At 44.2% G+C, this 14,242-nt stretch overlaps 1 protein-coding gene across 1 annotated transcript in view; it reads left to right on the top strand.

Moving 5' to 3' along the window:
* The window catches only part of DPT (dermatopontin), a 28,664-nt gene extending 22,375 nt beyond the window's left edge, over positions 1-6,289 (top strand). Inside the window, exons 3-4 of the mRNA XM_034666694.1 lie at positions 2,456-2,563; positions 6,009-6,289. Of these exons, the coding sequence (XP_034522585.1) occupies positions 2,456-2,563; positions 6,009-6,075 (175 nt within the window). The 3' untranslated portion in view covers positions 6,076-6,289. The remainder of the gene's footprint in view (positions 1-2,455; positions 2,564-6,008) is intronic.
* Positions 6,290-14,242: the final 7,953 nt, after the last annotated feature.

Raw genomic sequence — 14,242 nt, 5'->3', positions numbered from 1 at the left:
TTCTTTTTCTTGGAGGAGCTGTTATTGGGGTTTTCATTTATTAAGACATTTTGTGTGGGCATGATGTCATCAAGAACTAAATGGAGACACATTTATCTGGTTCCCAAACTCAGAATCCTAGGTCATATTGAAACAGCAGTTCCCTCTATGGATGGTCTTTGGGAGTTCACTTTCTACTAATGATTTGGGCCATTTCTCCCTCTATATTTTTAGTTTCATAAAGCCGGCACAATTTCTAACAATGTCCAAATTCCTTCCCCAACCCCCTTAATCCAGGGTTGTGCAAGATAATCTAAACTTATCTTACGGTATTGTAACAAAACAACAACAACCAAAAATCAAGTAGAACAAAAACCTGGCTGGGACCAAGATGGAAATGTACCAGTGAGCATGCATTATACCTTCTCCAGGGCAATCTAGAAATCTACTGAATAGCTGTACCCCCCAGAGAGGCTTCCAGACCACCTGTCCCGTTAATCGGGGGACCTATATCTGATCACCACCAAAACTCAGGCAAAAGAGAATGCCAGTTAAAGTATTGGGTAAATTATTCCCCTTTGAAGCTTAAAACTTCATGATTTTTTTAAATGCAAGCCTCTCTTTTCCACTTTATTCCAAATTTGTTTAACTAACCAAGTAATCTGACATCAAATCAGCAAAAACTTAAAAAATAAATATCTAGACTGATTATTTCCAAATAATTTTAGCGATTGGATTTGGCTTAGTGCAGTTTTGCCATGTGTAGATTCTTCCTTAGAACATATAAAAATGTTTGTCAATTAGCTTTTAGACATTGAATCCCAAGAGTGCTTCAAAGTTCTGGAAAATATTTTGTATTCCCTGAAGTAAGGAAAACACCTCCTACCCCATTTCTCTTAATCCTAACTTGCATTATTCACCTTTCCAACCAATGCCTCTTTTTTGGGTAAACTTTAGTCTAGCACTTGTTAGACTCCTCAGGGATCACAAATCAATGGGATCCAAGTGAGGCCCTATTAAGCCCATTTATGAGTCATTTAACACTTTCATTAGAACAAGGAAGTCCTTGTTCTGGGCCTCTTTAGAAGCACAAAATAGATTTCTGAATTAGCAGAGCCTTATTTCCCTTCATGAACACATTAAGTGAAAACACATGTAACCCACTCTGGGTTGGGCTTGGCATCCTAATGAAGCATAACTATGTCTTGAGAAAAGTCCCAGAACAAGGAAGGTACATATTGTGAAGGAACAATTTAAGCCTAGAGAATGGGCCTTCAGGGCTCTAGCTAACTCCACGTTATCTTGAGCTGACCATTGATCTTGCTGCCTCTAAGCACTGAGATCCTCCTAGGAAACCTTCCAGGTCATAAATCACTCTTTTTTAAAGATTTCATGATAATCCTTGCAATATTAAGTCTACATAGCGGAACATCTTTCTATCATCAACATATACACAGCAACATGCAATGACCTGGTGAACCCAAATCAGTTGAAATTACTGACACTTACTAACTGCCTTGGAGATACAGATAAAGACTTTGGCAGACCCATTTCACACTGAAAGGACTATTTTGGTCCCAAAGATCCCCTTACAAGAATCAAAAGATTCTAGATATTTTCCAGGCAGACCACTGCAAACCTACTCATAGAGAGGCCTGGGATTGAAATTTTGGAGGGGAAAGAAAGAAAAGAAGGGGGAAGAAGAAACAAATTGCTCCTATGATTCACCTTCTACCATTTACACATCACACATATCTGTACTAGTCCCAGTAACAAACCTATAAGGTAACTTTCATTCCTCTACAGACCAGGAAACTGAGATTAAGTTACTCTCCCAAGGCCATCTATTTATTCAGCAAATACTACGTAGCGGGAACTGTTTCAGGTGCCATAAAACAATGGTGGACAAAGAAAAGGGGGATTTTGTGGGGATTAAATATTACTTTAATATTTTTATATGCTTTAATTATGACTCAAAGTAAAAAAAATACATATTAAACTATCACACCATACATACATCATAAATACACGTATACAGTATATTTGAAACAAAGTGTTTACACACTTACATAAGAACTTCTCTTTAGTATGTGCTCTGATATTTTCTACTCTATTTTTTCTTCTTTAAAGTTCGTTTGGAAATAACCGATCAATTTGATTTCATGACCCACTAATAATCACAATCCACAGTGTGGAAACATGATTCCAGCAGACTTGAATGACGTGGACTAATACCGATATTAATTAATATTTCCTCAAGGCCTGGGGAGTTATCTATATCTTTTTCAGTGTGTAGTTTAACAACAAGAAGAAAGGAGAAGCCAGAACAAACCACCCATCTTTCACAGCCTGAAATGGTTTGGTGGAGTCCATCTAACTCTGGCTTGGGTTTCCCGTGAAGTTCAAATGCCATCTCTTCTTTGTTATAATAGTGTGTTTTATCTATTTCCTCTAAACATTTATTCTTCCCACGTAGGCTGACCACAGAATATCCAGGCCACTATGGGGAGGAAATGGACATGATGTCGTACAATTACGACCACTACATGCGAGGAGCAACTACCACTTTCTCTGCAGTGGACAGGTGAGCCTTCCCAGGGGCTAGGAGCTAGAGGAGCCAGCCACCAGCTCCGGGCAAGGACCCTGTCAGCAGGAATTCCCACTGGGGATTTTCCCTACTTTATTTCCTACTTGGTCTAGAATTAACTGAGAGTTGCGTGGATGGTGGAAGGCCATGGGAATGGAGCTATTCTCATAAACCCACTTCATGGAACAGCTCCCCCTTGGAGATGATGATGGGCTCCAGGCCACTCAGAGCAGAAAAGCCTCAGCTTGGTCTCCGGTGATGTTCCAAGCTCTGCCCTTCCCTCAATTTCAAAGAGCACTTAATCTGACCCAATGTCAAGAGGAGAGGACAAAAATGGTTGAAGGAACAGCAACTGTCAAATTGGACCCCCATGGGTGCTGATGCGGGTCTCTAGATGACCCCCATCTGGGGTTGAAGGGAGGGGAGAGAAGAGAAGGGGAGAGGACCCCATCATACTTAGAAAGGAAAGGGGAGGATTTACATAGCCTGAAGGCAAAACAAATTTCTTCCATCTCCTTTCCTAATAAGCACCCAATCCTATCCCAAACACTCAAAACAATAACATGAGAATTCTTCTCCCAGCTAGTATAGATGGAGGAGTCGGTAAATTCAGGTACTTTCAGTCAGGTGGTAATCACTTTACACAGCACAGGAATATGAATTCCTGAAAAGTCACCAATAAACATTTTGCAAACAGAACAAAACTTACATTAACTCATTAATAATGGACTATGATAACTGTGAGTGTGACTTATCTTTCAGAGATATCCGTGTTTTTAAACGAAATGATAGCTCACCTAACTGAAGTTAACATGGCCCAGAATTTAAAAAACAAAAACAAAACAACAGAACAAACATTAAACATCTCTGAAAGGGCACACTACATGTGCCGGCTCCACAAAGACCTTTATGTTTAACCCTAAGAGAGCCCCTCATTTCTCACACATTATTTTTATTTTAGATCCATTTTTAAGTAGCTTAGTTATCTATTTTCTAGAAGCAGAAAACTAAAAAATGAAAATGAAAATAGTATATAAAACGAAACTCTTTGCCAGTGAGAATAGCTAAATGACATAACACACACAAAAATATATTTAAGAAAAGGAAAGCCTTAAGAACTCAAAACCATGGGGGCCTGGTGACAATTAGCAGGTGTGTCGCCCCCAAGGGCAACTGGATAACAGTGCAGTAGGGCGTTCAGTATTCTTAATGACGTCTCCAAGTCCACAGGAAAATTAGTTCTGTATTGCCTGGTTTAGAAGGCCAGAAGGAATACAATAAACAAAGAAAACCATCCATATATATATACGCGGTCAAAATATCCAATTCCTGTTGGGTTGAAATTTTTCAGTTATGTGGATTAACCCAGAGCCTTGGAAAACTGAAATATCATGTCATGCATTTGTTTAAAACGAACATACCCGTGTGATTTTGCTGCTGTCACTAACAATCGGTGGCTTAAAGATCCACAGCATGTATTCCTTCAGCTCTGCTGAAAGATGCTAAGGCCACCGCCTTGGAGAAATAGCACCAGGGCAGGGCCTACGGGGCAGGTACTTTCCTTCCATATGCAAATCATAGTGCCTTCCTCCTGGAACAGAGTTGCTCACCCTGAGCATTATTGACATCGGGGCCAGATGAGTTCTCTGTTGCAGGAGCCTGTCCTGCCTGTCCTTCCAGATGTCTAGCGGCATCCTTGGCCCTGATCACTAGATGAAGGTAGCAACTTCCACTCCCCCATAGTCGTGACAATGAAAACACCCCTGGGGAGCAAAAGTGTCGCTGCTTGAAAGCCACTGTCCTGGAAAGAAATCAAAGACTGAGCCTGATTGAGTCCCTTGGTTCTCTTAGGACCAAGTCTAAAATTTGCTCAGCATCAATTAACAGCCTCTTAAAAGAGTAGTGTGAATGCCTCGCTTAAGAGCCTAGTTATGTCTGTTGGCATTCAGATAAATAAGACAGTAATGAAATTCATTTGATAAACTTGCATGCCACCGATTTGCTTATCTCCACCTAAAAGAAGCCCTGTCCTCTGTTGACAACTGCAGGAATAAATACTAATACATAGCTGGGCACCAAGACTCTCAGGACTTGCACCAGGAGACCCTCTTCCTAATTGTTTTAAACAAATGACATGGAGCAGCGGACTCAGAACTACAAAGCCTGACTTAGCTGCCTGGGGACCAGCATGTCCCATAGCTACTGGCGAGAGGTATCTCCCAGAGCTAAGTGTGGTCAGTCCCACCTTCCAGATCAGAGGCTAGGTGGAGACCTTCTCGGTATTGGTTGTTGTTTAGGATAAACCAACCTAGGAAGAAGCCTTGCAGGTTGAAAGGGAGAAGGGAAATTCGAAGATTAAATGACCCAGCTGTGCTTTGGAAGGGTTTGTGTGATCATACATGGAATGACTTTTTATTTTGATCCTTGGTTGGATTTTGCAAAGGATGTGACAGCCATGTCCTCTGATGGGGTTATGGGCAGGTAGTTATGGGGGTACTGTGGTATAAGAGAAAGAGCAAGAGTTCAGTTCAACACACTTGGAATCTGAAGTTGTCACTCATTATCTTAAAGAAAGTCACATGTTTCTCTGAGTCTCCTTCTCCGCCTAAATCGTGAATCACGGTGAAGATTAAATGAGCACACTTGTGCACCAGTGCCAGGCTGGACACACTGAACTCCCTCAGAGCATAGTGCTTGCGATCGGCATATCGCCGTTAAATGATGTTACACCGGAAAAGAACCATGCAGAGTACGCACTCGATAAATTTTTGTTCATAGGCTTACCCCTAGCAAAGAACATTCATTGAAATGTATCCACACCACATTTTCCAAAACTGAGCAATTCTACGTACTTGCATACCCATGCCTGTCCTCTAGAACAAATACGCAATTCAATTTTCTGCTCATGAATGGCAGGTATTTTATTTTTCACTTTATGGGGTTTTAAAGTTGTTACCCTTCATTTCATTTCCCTGTAATGGTGTTTTCTGGGGGGTTCCCATCATGTGTAGTATGGTGCCTCGAACACGGTAAGTACTCGCTAGAAGAGTAAATGAGCAAATTGGTGGTCTGTTTAAGGGAAGACTCTTTACGAAGGAATGGAGACCATGTTAAAAAAATCCTTTTATTTCAAGCTGTTGACCTGTTTGTCCTTGAGGTACTCATGAGACGGAGTAGTGCCAGTTGACCCCGAATGATGGATAGGACCTCCACATAGCCAGTAACCTAGTCAGTCACCTGCAAAGTGCCACCTGCCCTGAGCGAAGAAGGTGTCTAGGACTACGGACCTCACAGATGATTACCTGACGGTTTTCTAGAGACTTCCAACAGACCAAAGGGAGATCAGATGTCCCTTCAGTTCCTAAATTCTCCAAAGGTTGTTCACTGCTTTTCTGTCAGCAGTGATTTTTCTCACTGGCATTGGCTTTCTCTCTCCCCACAGGGATCGCCAATGGAAGTTCATAATGTGCCGGATGACTGACTATGACTGTGAATTTGCGAATGTTTAGATCTGCCACTCACCAAATCTAGGTGAGGGGAAGGGGGTCAGGAGACCTGAAGATGTCCACTTACATCAACATCAGCCAGAGCTCCGATGTGGTTTCTGCTGCTCTCTTCTTCTCCCTGAGCTGGTTAGTGGCTGCAGTGTCAGCTTTCTGGGCCTTTCTTACTAGTATCACACTTATAATAAAAACCACAATTAAATCGCGTTCTCACTTTCAACATGTTCCATAACAACCGTTTTATATGACTGACAATGGCTTTCTTGCACACGGCATATACAGTGTGCGTGCTCACAGCCAGAAAAAAGCCGGGTTCCTGGAGCGCCTGTCACAGGCTTGCTCTTGCTTTTGCTACCAAACGAGCTGCAGGCCAGCCTGGGGCTGAGCGGTATCTGTGAAGAGGTTCAGTGTAGTGGAGTGAATGGCAGAAACTGAAGAAGGTGGCAATGAAGGTTCTTTGCAGGTCAGTGTGTTTGAATGAAACCCAGGGTCCTCACCAAGCCTTGAGGGAGCATGCTTCCCCGCTCCCCCTCCACATCGGCTGTGCTTACCTGGAAATCCAAAGTGCAGAGTTCTGTGCTCCAGGAGGGAGGAGACAGGGAAGTAAGACGGAGACATAAAAGGGTCTGGGCAGAGCTGAAAGCCTTAGCGTTGGAAAAATTCCCTGACTGGAGGGGAGATTGTAGGCATACCCAGTAATGAACGACGCAGAAATCAGAGAAAGCTATGCAAATCTGGCTCAAGTCAGACAGGAACAAGGAAGAAGACAGACATTGGGACTTGAGTTAGGAACTTGGAGGGAAAGAAAGAGTGGCCAGGTTGCTTTGGGAACAGAAAAGGCGGTCTGAGTCACTGGCACCCGGAGATGTGTCCAGGACTCCTGGGAAGGCGGGCATATGCCCTGTAGCCATGGGACTTACTGGCAAACTCACCAGGATTGGTCCCAATTTTCCGGCTGGGAAAGGCCGCCCGAGACTCCACTTCCCATCTCTGCATAGTTTAGGGGTGTTTTTTGCAGAGGTGACACTGTCCTCCCTCCTCCTGTGATGTCTCTGTCCCCAGCCCTTTGTACTCTCTTCATCATAAAAGGAATAAAAATGTTAACATTCACTGTGCTGCAAATGTGAAAGGTGAATTTTTGCTCTCTACTCCTCCCCTTTCCAATTATTCATCCCATCCGTTTGGAAAATGTAGCTTACATTGTAATTTGTGCCAAGGACCATACTAGGCCCCAGGGCTACAGAGACGACGAGGACAGAGTATGGTTGGCCAATCTAATGATTAAAACAGAAAGTGCTAAGTGTTTTTACTAAGGACTGGACAAAGGGTAGAACCACATTTATTTGGCATTGAACCTAACATGATTTGCCATCAGGGTCCTTCAGCCCTCCTCCCGCTTGCATGCCACATGCATTGTTGACACGGGAAGCCCCTGTTCTCTGTATCCATACGGTTTACCTTTTGTTTTCAAATCTGTGCTGATCTTCCCTCCTCCTCTCCCCCAGTGGACCCAGGAGAGCAGGTAGCCAGGCAAAACCACAGGGATTATCTCCCTTGCCATGCACCCCATCCAGGTGGCCAAGACGGTGACCCCAGGCCAGTGCAGGTGCGTTTCCCACGGTGACAAACTGGGACTGTGAAAGGGAGGGCAGAGCCAAGATGTCCTCCTTTGCCTCCTCTTTGCCCTCTAAGGCAATTTTTACATGATGGCTTTGCTTTACTACGTCCATATCATCGTTTTCCACCTCCCCGGCAATGTTAATTTACAACAAGCTTTGCTGTGTTATTTTTCACAAAAGGAGCCATTAATGTGTTAGCAGTTGCAGCACTGGTGCAGGACGGCAGCCAGGAAGTGGCCGTGGCCGGGTGTGTGGGGAGCAGCTGGAAGGCAGCCATGAGGAAAACAGAGGGCTGGCCGGTGAGTGCTGCTGCAGGGGAGGGGGGTGCGGGCTGGAGGGCTGCAGCTGGGAGGGACAGTCCAGGGAAGAGAGCAAAGACGAAAAAACACCCGATAAAGCCACCAGGTAAGTGCCTGCGCCAAGTAGAATAAATAGGTTTTTACTTAAAAAAAGCTATTCTTTGCTTATAGGCCAAGGATAATGATAGTAAAGACGTTATCGCCTTGGTTCAAATCTGAATAATTTATACTTTATATCATATGTCAATCAGAAAGAACTAAGGGTCAGCCTGGGGCTAACTCTGTGTTCTCATTGCTCCAATCTTTCTACTCACTTGCTCCATAGCCTTGGACAAGCCACCTCCCCATTCTATGAGGACATTATTTCAGGTAACCATTGTGGTTTCTTGCAATTCTAGAATTCTGTGAACTCTATCCCTGGCCCCAAATTGTTTAGAAGGACCCTTGCTAAGGCATTTTCCTCCAGATTAGAGCCTGGGATGAGTCGAAAAGTGAAGTCTGACCCCTGACTCTGACAGAGGGTGGCCTTGTCAGATTAGACAAATCCCCAGGCCACCATTTTGTCATCTGCCTGGTACGGACAGGAACCCTTCTCCCGACAACTTCACAAGATGGTGGCCACACAAAGTGGAAAGAAGAGAGACCGGATACCAGCCTCCCAGGGCCTACAGTCCTAGTAGGGAGAGATGAGAAAATGGACGAGGAAGACACCGGTATAGGCAAGTTTCCTGAGGAAGCCAAGTCTCTGCCTGGCCCTGAGGAACAAGGAGAACTGCTGAGGTAAGTAGAAGAGCATGTGGGGTCTTGTTCAGACTGTTCAGGCACAAATCCTGGCTCTGTCACTTCCCAGCTTCATGACCTTGGTCCAGGCACCTACCTTTCCCGATTGATTTTCTTACCAGTAGAGATACTCATTGGACCTGCAGCCAGTTAGTTGTAAGGATTACATGAGATTTCATAGTCTTGTGCATAAGTACCCATAAATATAGTAAGAGGAATGGAAATATTATTAGTATGTATTAGAAAGAACGTTCCTCAGGTAAGTGGACGTTCGTAGAGGTCAACAATAGAAACGGTTTACCAAAGAGGTGGAACTTCCATTTTGCTCTCATTCATTTCTTCATTTATTTAGTCTCTGAATCAATAAATTATTAAGTGCTGATCGTATACCAACCGCTGTTCCAGTCACTGTTCCTGAGTTCCAGGGGATTATACACCAAGGGAGCCAGACAAGCAAACATACCGTTCGAGTCCAGGTCGAGAAGTCAAGGACAGGCAACATTTCAATAGAGAGTGGTGAGGGGTTGGGGTGGAGTGGGGATTGTGGCATTTCAGGCAATGGAAACAATATGATAGAAGGCACAAAAAGATGGATGGGCTTGGGAAAGCTTCCCCAGGAAACCCTGATGTCACCAACAGAGTCTAGGAGGTCCAACACACAGTCATGATGACCTAAGGAGGGATTGGTAGCTCACATGAACACCATAATGGATTCCACTGTTTGGGCATATGAACTGCAAGTTATTGTCTCCATCGGGAACACAGTCTTCAGCTGGGGCTTCCTACAAATCTGGGGAGTGGGAATTCATCAAGTGCTCCCTCCTCACCCCCCATTCCTTCCTCACACACTGTGTCATGGCCTGGGGAAGTCCTCTCTCCATGCTGGGTCTTCTTCAATACATACTGTCTTTATGATCAACTGTTTTGACCCAGACATGAAACTCAACATTTTTTTAGGTCCTTCAGAAGAATATATTCTTACAAAAGCATTAGTGAATGCACAAACTCAAAAAGGTAAACCTAGACATCCCCTTCATCCTTGTTTTTTTCTCATTTGCACGCAAACCCTCGCTATGCAGGGGTTTTCCTCTCTCTAGCTGGTCTCCATCCAGCCCCCAGCCTGCTGGGCTCTCTCCTCACCTTCCCCATCTTCCTCCCTCTATGAATAAGGGAAAATACTGCTTCGTGCAGCCCACACCCAAACAGATGGGCCAACACAACCAAGGTCATATATAGTCAATAGCATCCACTCTCCTTACAAAGCCTCAAGTCAATTTCAATTAAACCACGTCTGTTGAGTTCTGTTACATTAAAACACTTTGTTAAGAAGTGACTGCTAAGGGGAACCTGGGTGGCACAGCGGTTAAGTGTCTGCCTTCGGCTCAGGGTGTGATCCCGGCATTGTGGGATCGAGCCCCACATCAGGCTCCTCTGCTACGAGCCTGCTTCTTCCTCTCCCACTCCCCCTGCTTGTGTTCCCTCTCTCGCTGGCTGTCTCTATCTCTGTCAAATAAATAAATAAAATCTTAAAAAAAAAAAAAAAAAGTGACCGCTAAATCTGGTTACCATTCTGGGATCCAGAGTCAGCGAGGTAAGTGAAACCTTTGCAAAACGGTGCCCAAGCCTCTGTGGGCGTGTTACCCTTTACTTACTGAACTGCTGAATTTCTTTTATCAGTTTATTCCTTTTTGTAAAGCAAGGATAAGAAACTTGCCTACTTCAAAAGTCATTTTAATGACGAATAATAATATAGTCACACATAGCTCAGATTTCATGGAATTTACAACTTTCGAACAGAATGGAATTCCATCGTCTCCTTCAAACTAAAAAAGAAGCAAAACTCCCCATGTACTTTAACCTATTCATTAGAGTCCGCTGTGCCTTGCTAATGCTGGAAATCTACCGATGTGTGACCTCTTTTTCCCCCCGCCCCATGCATCCACAAGGAGCCAGTTATCAGCGTGAATGATTGTGTGTCTGTATTAGTGAAAAACACAGACTAGAAATACTCGTAAACGCAAATGATGACATTGTCTGCACTGTGGTATCACTCTTTACTTCTTTGTTCTGTCCTTTCCTGCCTTTCTCAACTTTAAAAAACAATTGCCATTGACTGTGTTCATAATCAAAAAAGAAAAGTAATCTTAATCTTACAGAACAAAAACAGTCACCAACTGCCGAACAGTTCAGCCCTAGGACCTCGTTCCAGCCAAAAGGTGAGCATACGGTGACTTCATAGAAAGAGATTATAAAATCAAACCCTTTCATCTAACCAGCCGCCCGGTGGCTTATAATTTAATATGCAGAAATGCCTGCTCTTTCCAATGCTGCTCACCATCCCCAGAGACAACAGAAGAGATGCTCCGTCTGTCAGATGGCCAATAGGAAACCATCATTTAAAAGTCCTCCACTCACCAAAGTCCTTGGCGTTCTTCAAGGCCAAGCACTCAGCTTCCTCAGAAAACTTCTTACTCCTCCTAAGACCTGCCCAGGGTCCTTTCCTTGCTCCCGCAACACTCTCTTCCTTCTCTCTCCTGTCTGTCATGTTCACTGGTGAGCTTCTAATGCCTAGTGAGGTGTTTTACACATAGTATATATCCAAGACATATGTTTTAAAATTAATCTGAATTTCTGATGGATTTTCAATTTCTACTGGGAAGACCTCCGTCGAAGCTCTAAGCAATGGATAACTGAAACTATGTGTAAAATCACTTTGAAAATTATGAAATTCTATTAGGAGGCACGGAATGATGATGATGGTTTTGATGACGGTTAATGCCATCACCTGCTCTCTTTCTCCAGCATCATTAGGTGACCATTAATTTTATCCTTTAAAGAGCTACTCACTAATGATGGGTGAGTTGGAAAACACACCAGTCAGTCACAATTGTCACTTACATGTTCAGAAAGTGTATGTCACCATCCTAGGGACCTGAATGCCAATTTTGTTGTTGTTATGACCTCTGAACTGCACTGAAATCAACATCTGAGCAGTCAGCGCCTGACTTGGCATTTGACAAGCGTGGCATAGAGCCTTGCCAATGCCCCTGAGGCGACTGGGGCACTGAGGGGCAAAGAGGTTCGAGTTGGTTAAACAGGTGCAGCCCTGTATTAAGTTAGATGCTGTTTTTAAGTCTAATGAGAGCATGTGAGTCCAGGGGAGGTAGAGTAGTGATTTTTGTTTGATGTGTCTCTTGCACTACAAATATTAAAGTAATCGATACAAAGAGAGCCCTAAGACAAGCCCTACCATAGATTATGACTTCATGAATGTAGACTTTATGACCCTTGCTTTTTGTTTTACTCCCAGTAAGAGTCTGCCTTTGGAATTAGCTGCTGATTAGCTGGACCCAAGGAGTAAAATTGGTTTCTCAGAGTTAGGTGGTTTCCTGTTTATATGGTTGCCTGGCAGGCACTCCTAGCCCACGCTGGCGTCCTGCATCTTCCCTGTCTGCGGCTGGTGGATTTCCACGGATCTGGGTGTCTCCGTGGGCCTCTTTTGTTGGCAGACTCAAAGGTGAGCTCATTAGCCATACCCCCAGGAAAGATGTTCTTGGAAATCAACCTCACTCTGAGTCACATCTGCCGGTGCCCTACAGAGACTGTACAATGTCTTGCGGATTGGTTCTGCCCACAGGCTTCCAGGAGAAAGGAACTGAAAATCTCTCATGGACTAAAACAGCACAGCGTCAGTTGGAGAAGGACTTCACTCCACAGAAATTCAGAGCAAAGGCAGGCTTCTAGTTCATGGCATGCATAGGTTAGCCTTGATAAAATGTGCAGGTCTCTGCAGAGAGCTGTTAAAAAAAAAAAAAAAAGGGTGAATTGGTGAACAAGTAGATTATTGGTGAAGAAGAATCAGACTCAGCTCTTCCCAGAATGGTACCATTCCTTGTTCTAAATTCAAAACCCCACACGTCTGCGCTTCTGTATACATAATGCTGACTGTTGCTTCAACAAGGTGTCATTAATCACCTATGCTGTTCCCGGCACAAACTGCAAGAAGCCAGGGGTGTAAAGCACACTCCTTTACTCAGGTAGATTTGTGTCCTAGATAGGGAGACAAGAACTAAAATCTGGAAAGGTCCGTAAATAAAATAAGGCTGCTTATAATCAAGCGTACAATGAGTGATGAAGGAAATCTTACACTATTGCAGGGACAGGAAGATCACCGTGGGCTGATGAAACAAGACACTCAGTGACAGGTGTAAGAAGACCAAGGTCCAGGGGCGCCTGGGTGGCACGGCGGTTAAGCGTCTGCCTTCGGCTCAGGGCGTGATCCTGGCGTTATGGGATCGAGCCCCACATCAGGCTCCTCCACTATGAGCCTGCTTCTTCCTCTCCCACTCCCCCGCTTGTGTTCCCTCTCTCACTGGCTGTCTCTTGTCTCTGTCGCATAAATAAATAAAATCTTTAAAAAAAAAAAAAAAAAAAAGAAGACGACCAAGGTCCAAGCTAGTAGCAAGCAAACCTATGCAGTAGGGATGCTCACCCAGAACCTGAGGGGGATCTTGGGGATTGTGAGACCAGTTCTTGCATCTTACCAATAGGAGGCTGAGCCCACTGTGGTACATGACTTATTCAAGGATACCCCATGCGTTAGGGGCAAAGCTAGGTCTAGAGTTCCAGGCTCTTAGGGATGTTTCTCCCAGGTCGCTGTGCAGCACATTAGACGGGCAAGGGAGAGGGAGATTTGGGCCTTGCACTCTGTGCTTGAACAGGTTTTCCTGTTTAATGCCTGCAGCCAGCTTTCTAGACAGGCTTGTCTATTGACATTCTAGAGATGGCTTCAGAGGTTCCTGAAATAGGAGGTAACTTGCCCAAGCTCACCCCGTTTGGTGGAAGTGAATTTTGAACCCAAGTCTGGCAATTTTCAAGGCCTAGTTTCTCTCTGCTCTGTCAGCCTAGAGTCAAGAGTTTCCACTGAGAGCAAAGAGAGATAAGGTGTTGACACTTCGTATTTTATAGCTTCATAGATGAAAGGTGCACAATATGAAAAAATGATTCACATACTCCAGTAGTTTACATATGCCCTTGAGGGAAGAGGCAGCAATGGGGAACATCGTTGGACGTCCAACAGGTAGACACGTCATCTGAAAATCTGAAAATCAACTGCTCTACTCTCTCACATTGTCGTAGGCCCTACCCGTGATCATAAAATCAGGAACAGATTTAACATCTCCCGTAGTTACGATAACACTTGCTGTCTACCTTTGAAAAAATGTTTCCTACAGAACAAACCCTCAATTCCACAAACTCAGTCTAATCCAAGTAAGCAGAATTGCTCTGACAACTGACACAATAATGCCTTTGCTTGGTCCCCCAGCCTCCACTACTGTTTTCGCTCTCCACACAGACTCACAGTCTTGGTTCCCTAGCTGTGTGAGCTCTGGGAAGCTTTCTGCCTGGAGAACCCGTTAGCTCAATAAACCCCACTGTCCCCCCCGGTTGATTACACCTTAGGATACCCTGTCT

This window comes from Ailuropoda melanoleuca, chromosome 8, assembly GCF_002007445.2.
Source record: "Ailuropoda melanoleuca isolate Jingjing chromosome 8, ASM200744v2, whole genome shotgun sequence".
In the NCBI taxonomy this organism is placed as follows: domain Eukaryota; kingdom Metazoa; phylum Chordata; class Mammalia; order Carnivora; family Ursidae; genus Ailuropoda; species Ailuropoda melanoleuca.
The sequence above is the reverse complement of the archived record's forward strand: the minus strand, read 5'-3'. Positions and strand labels throughout refer to the sequence as shown.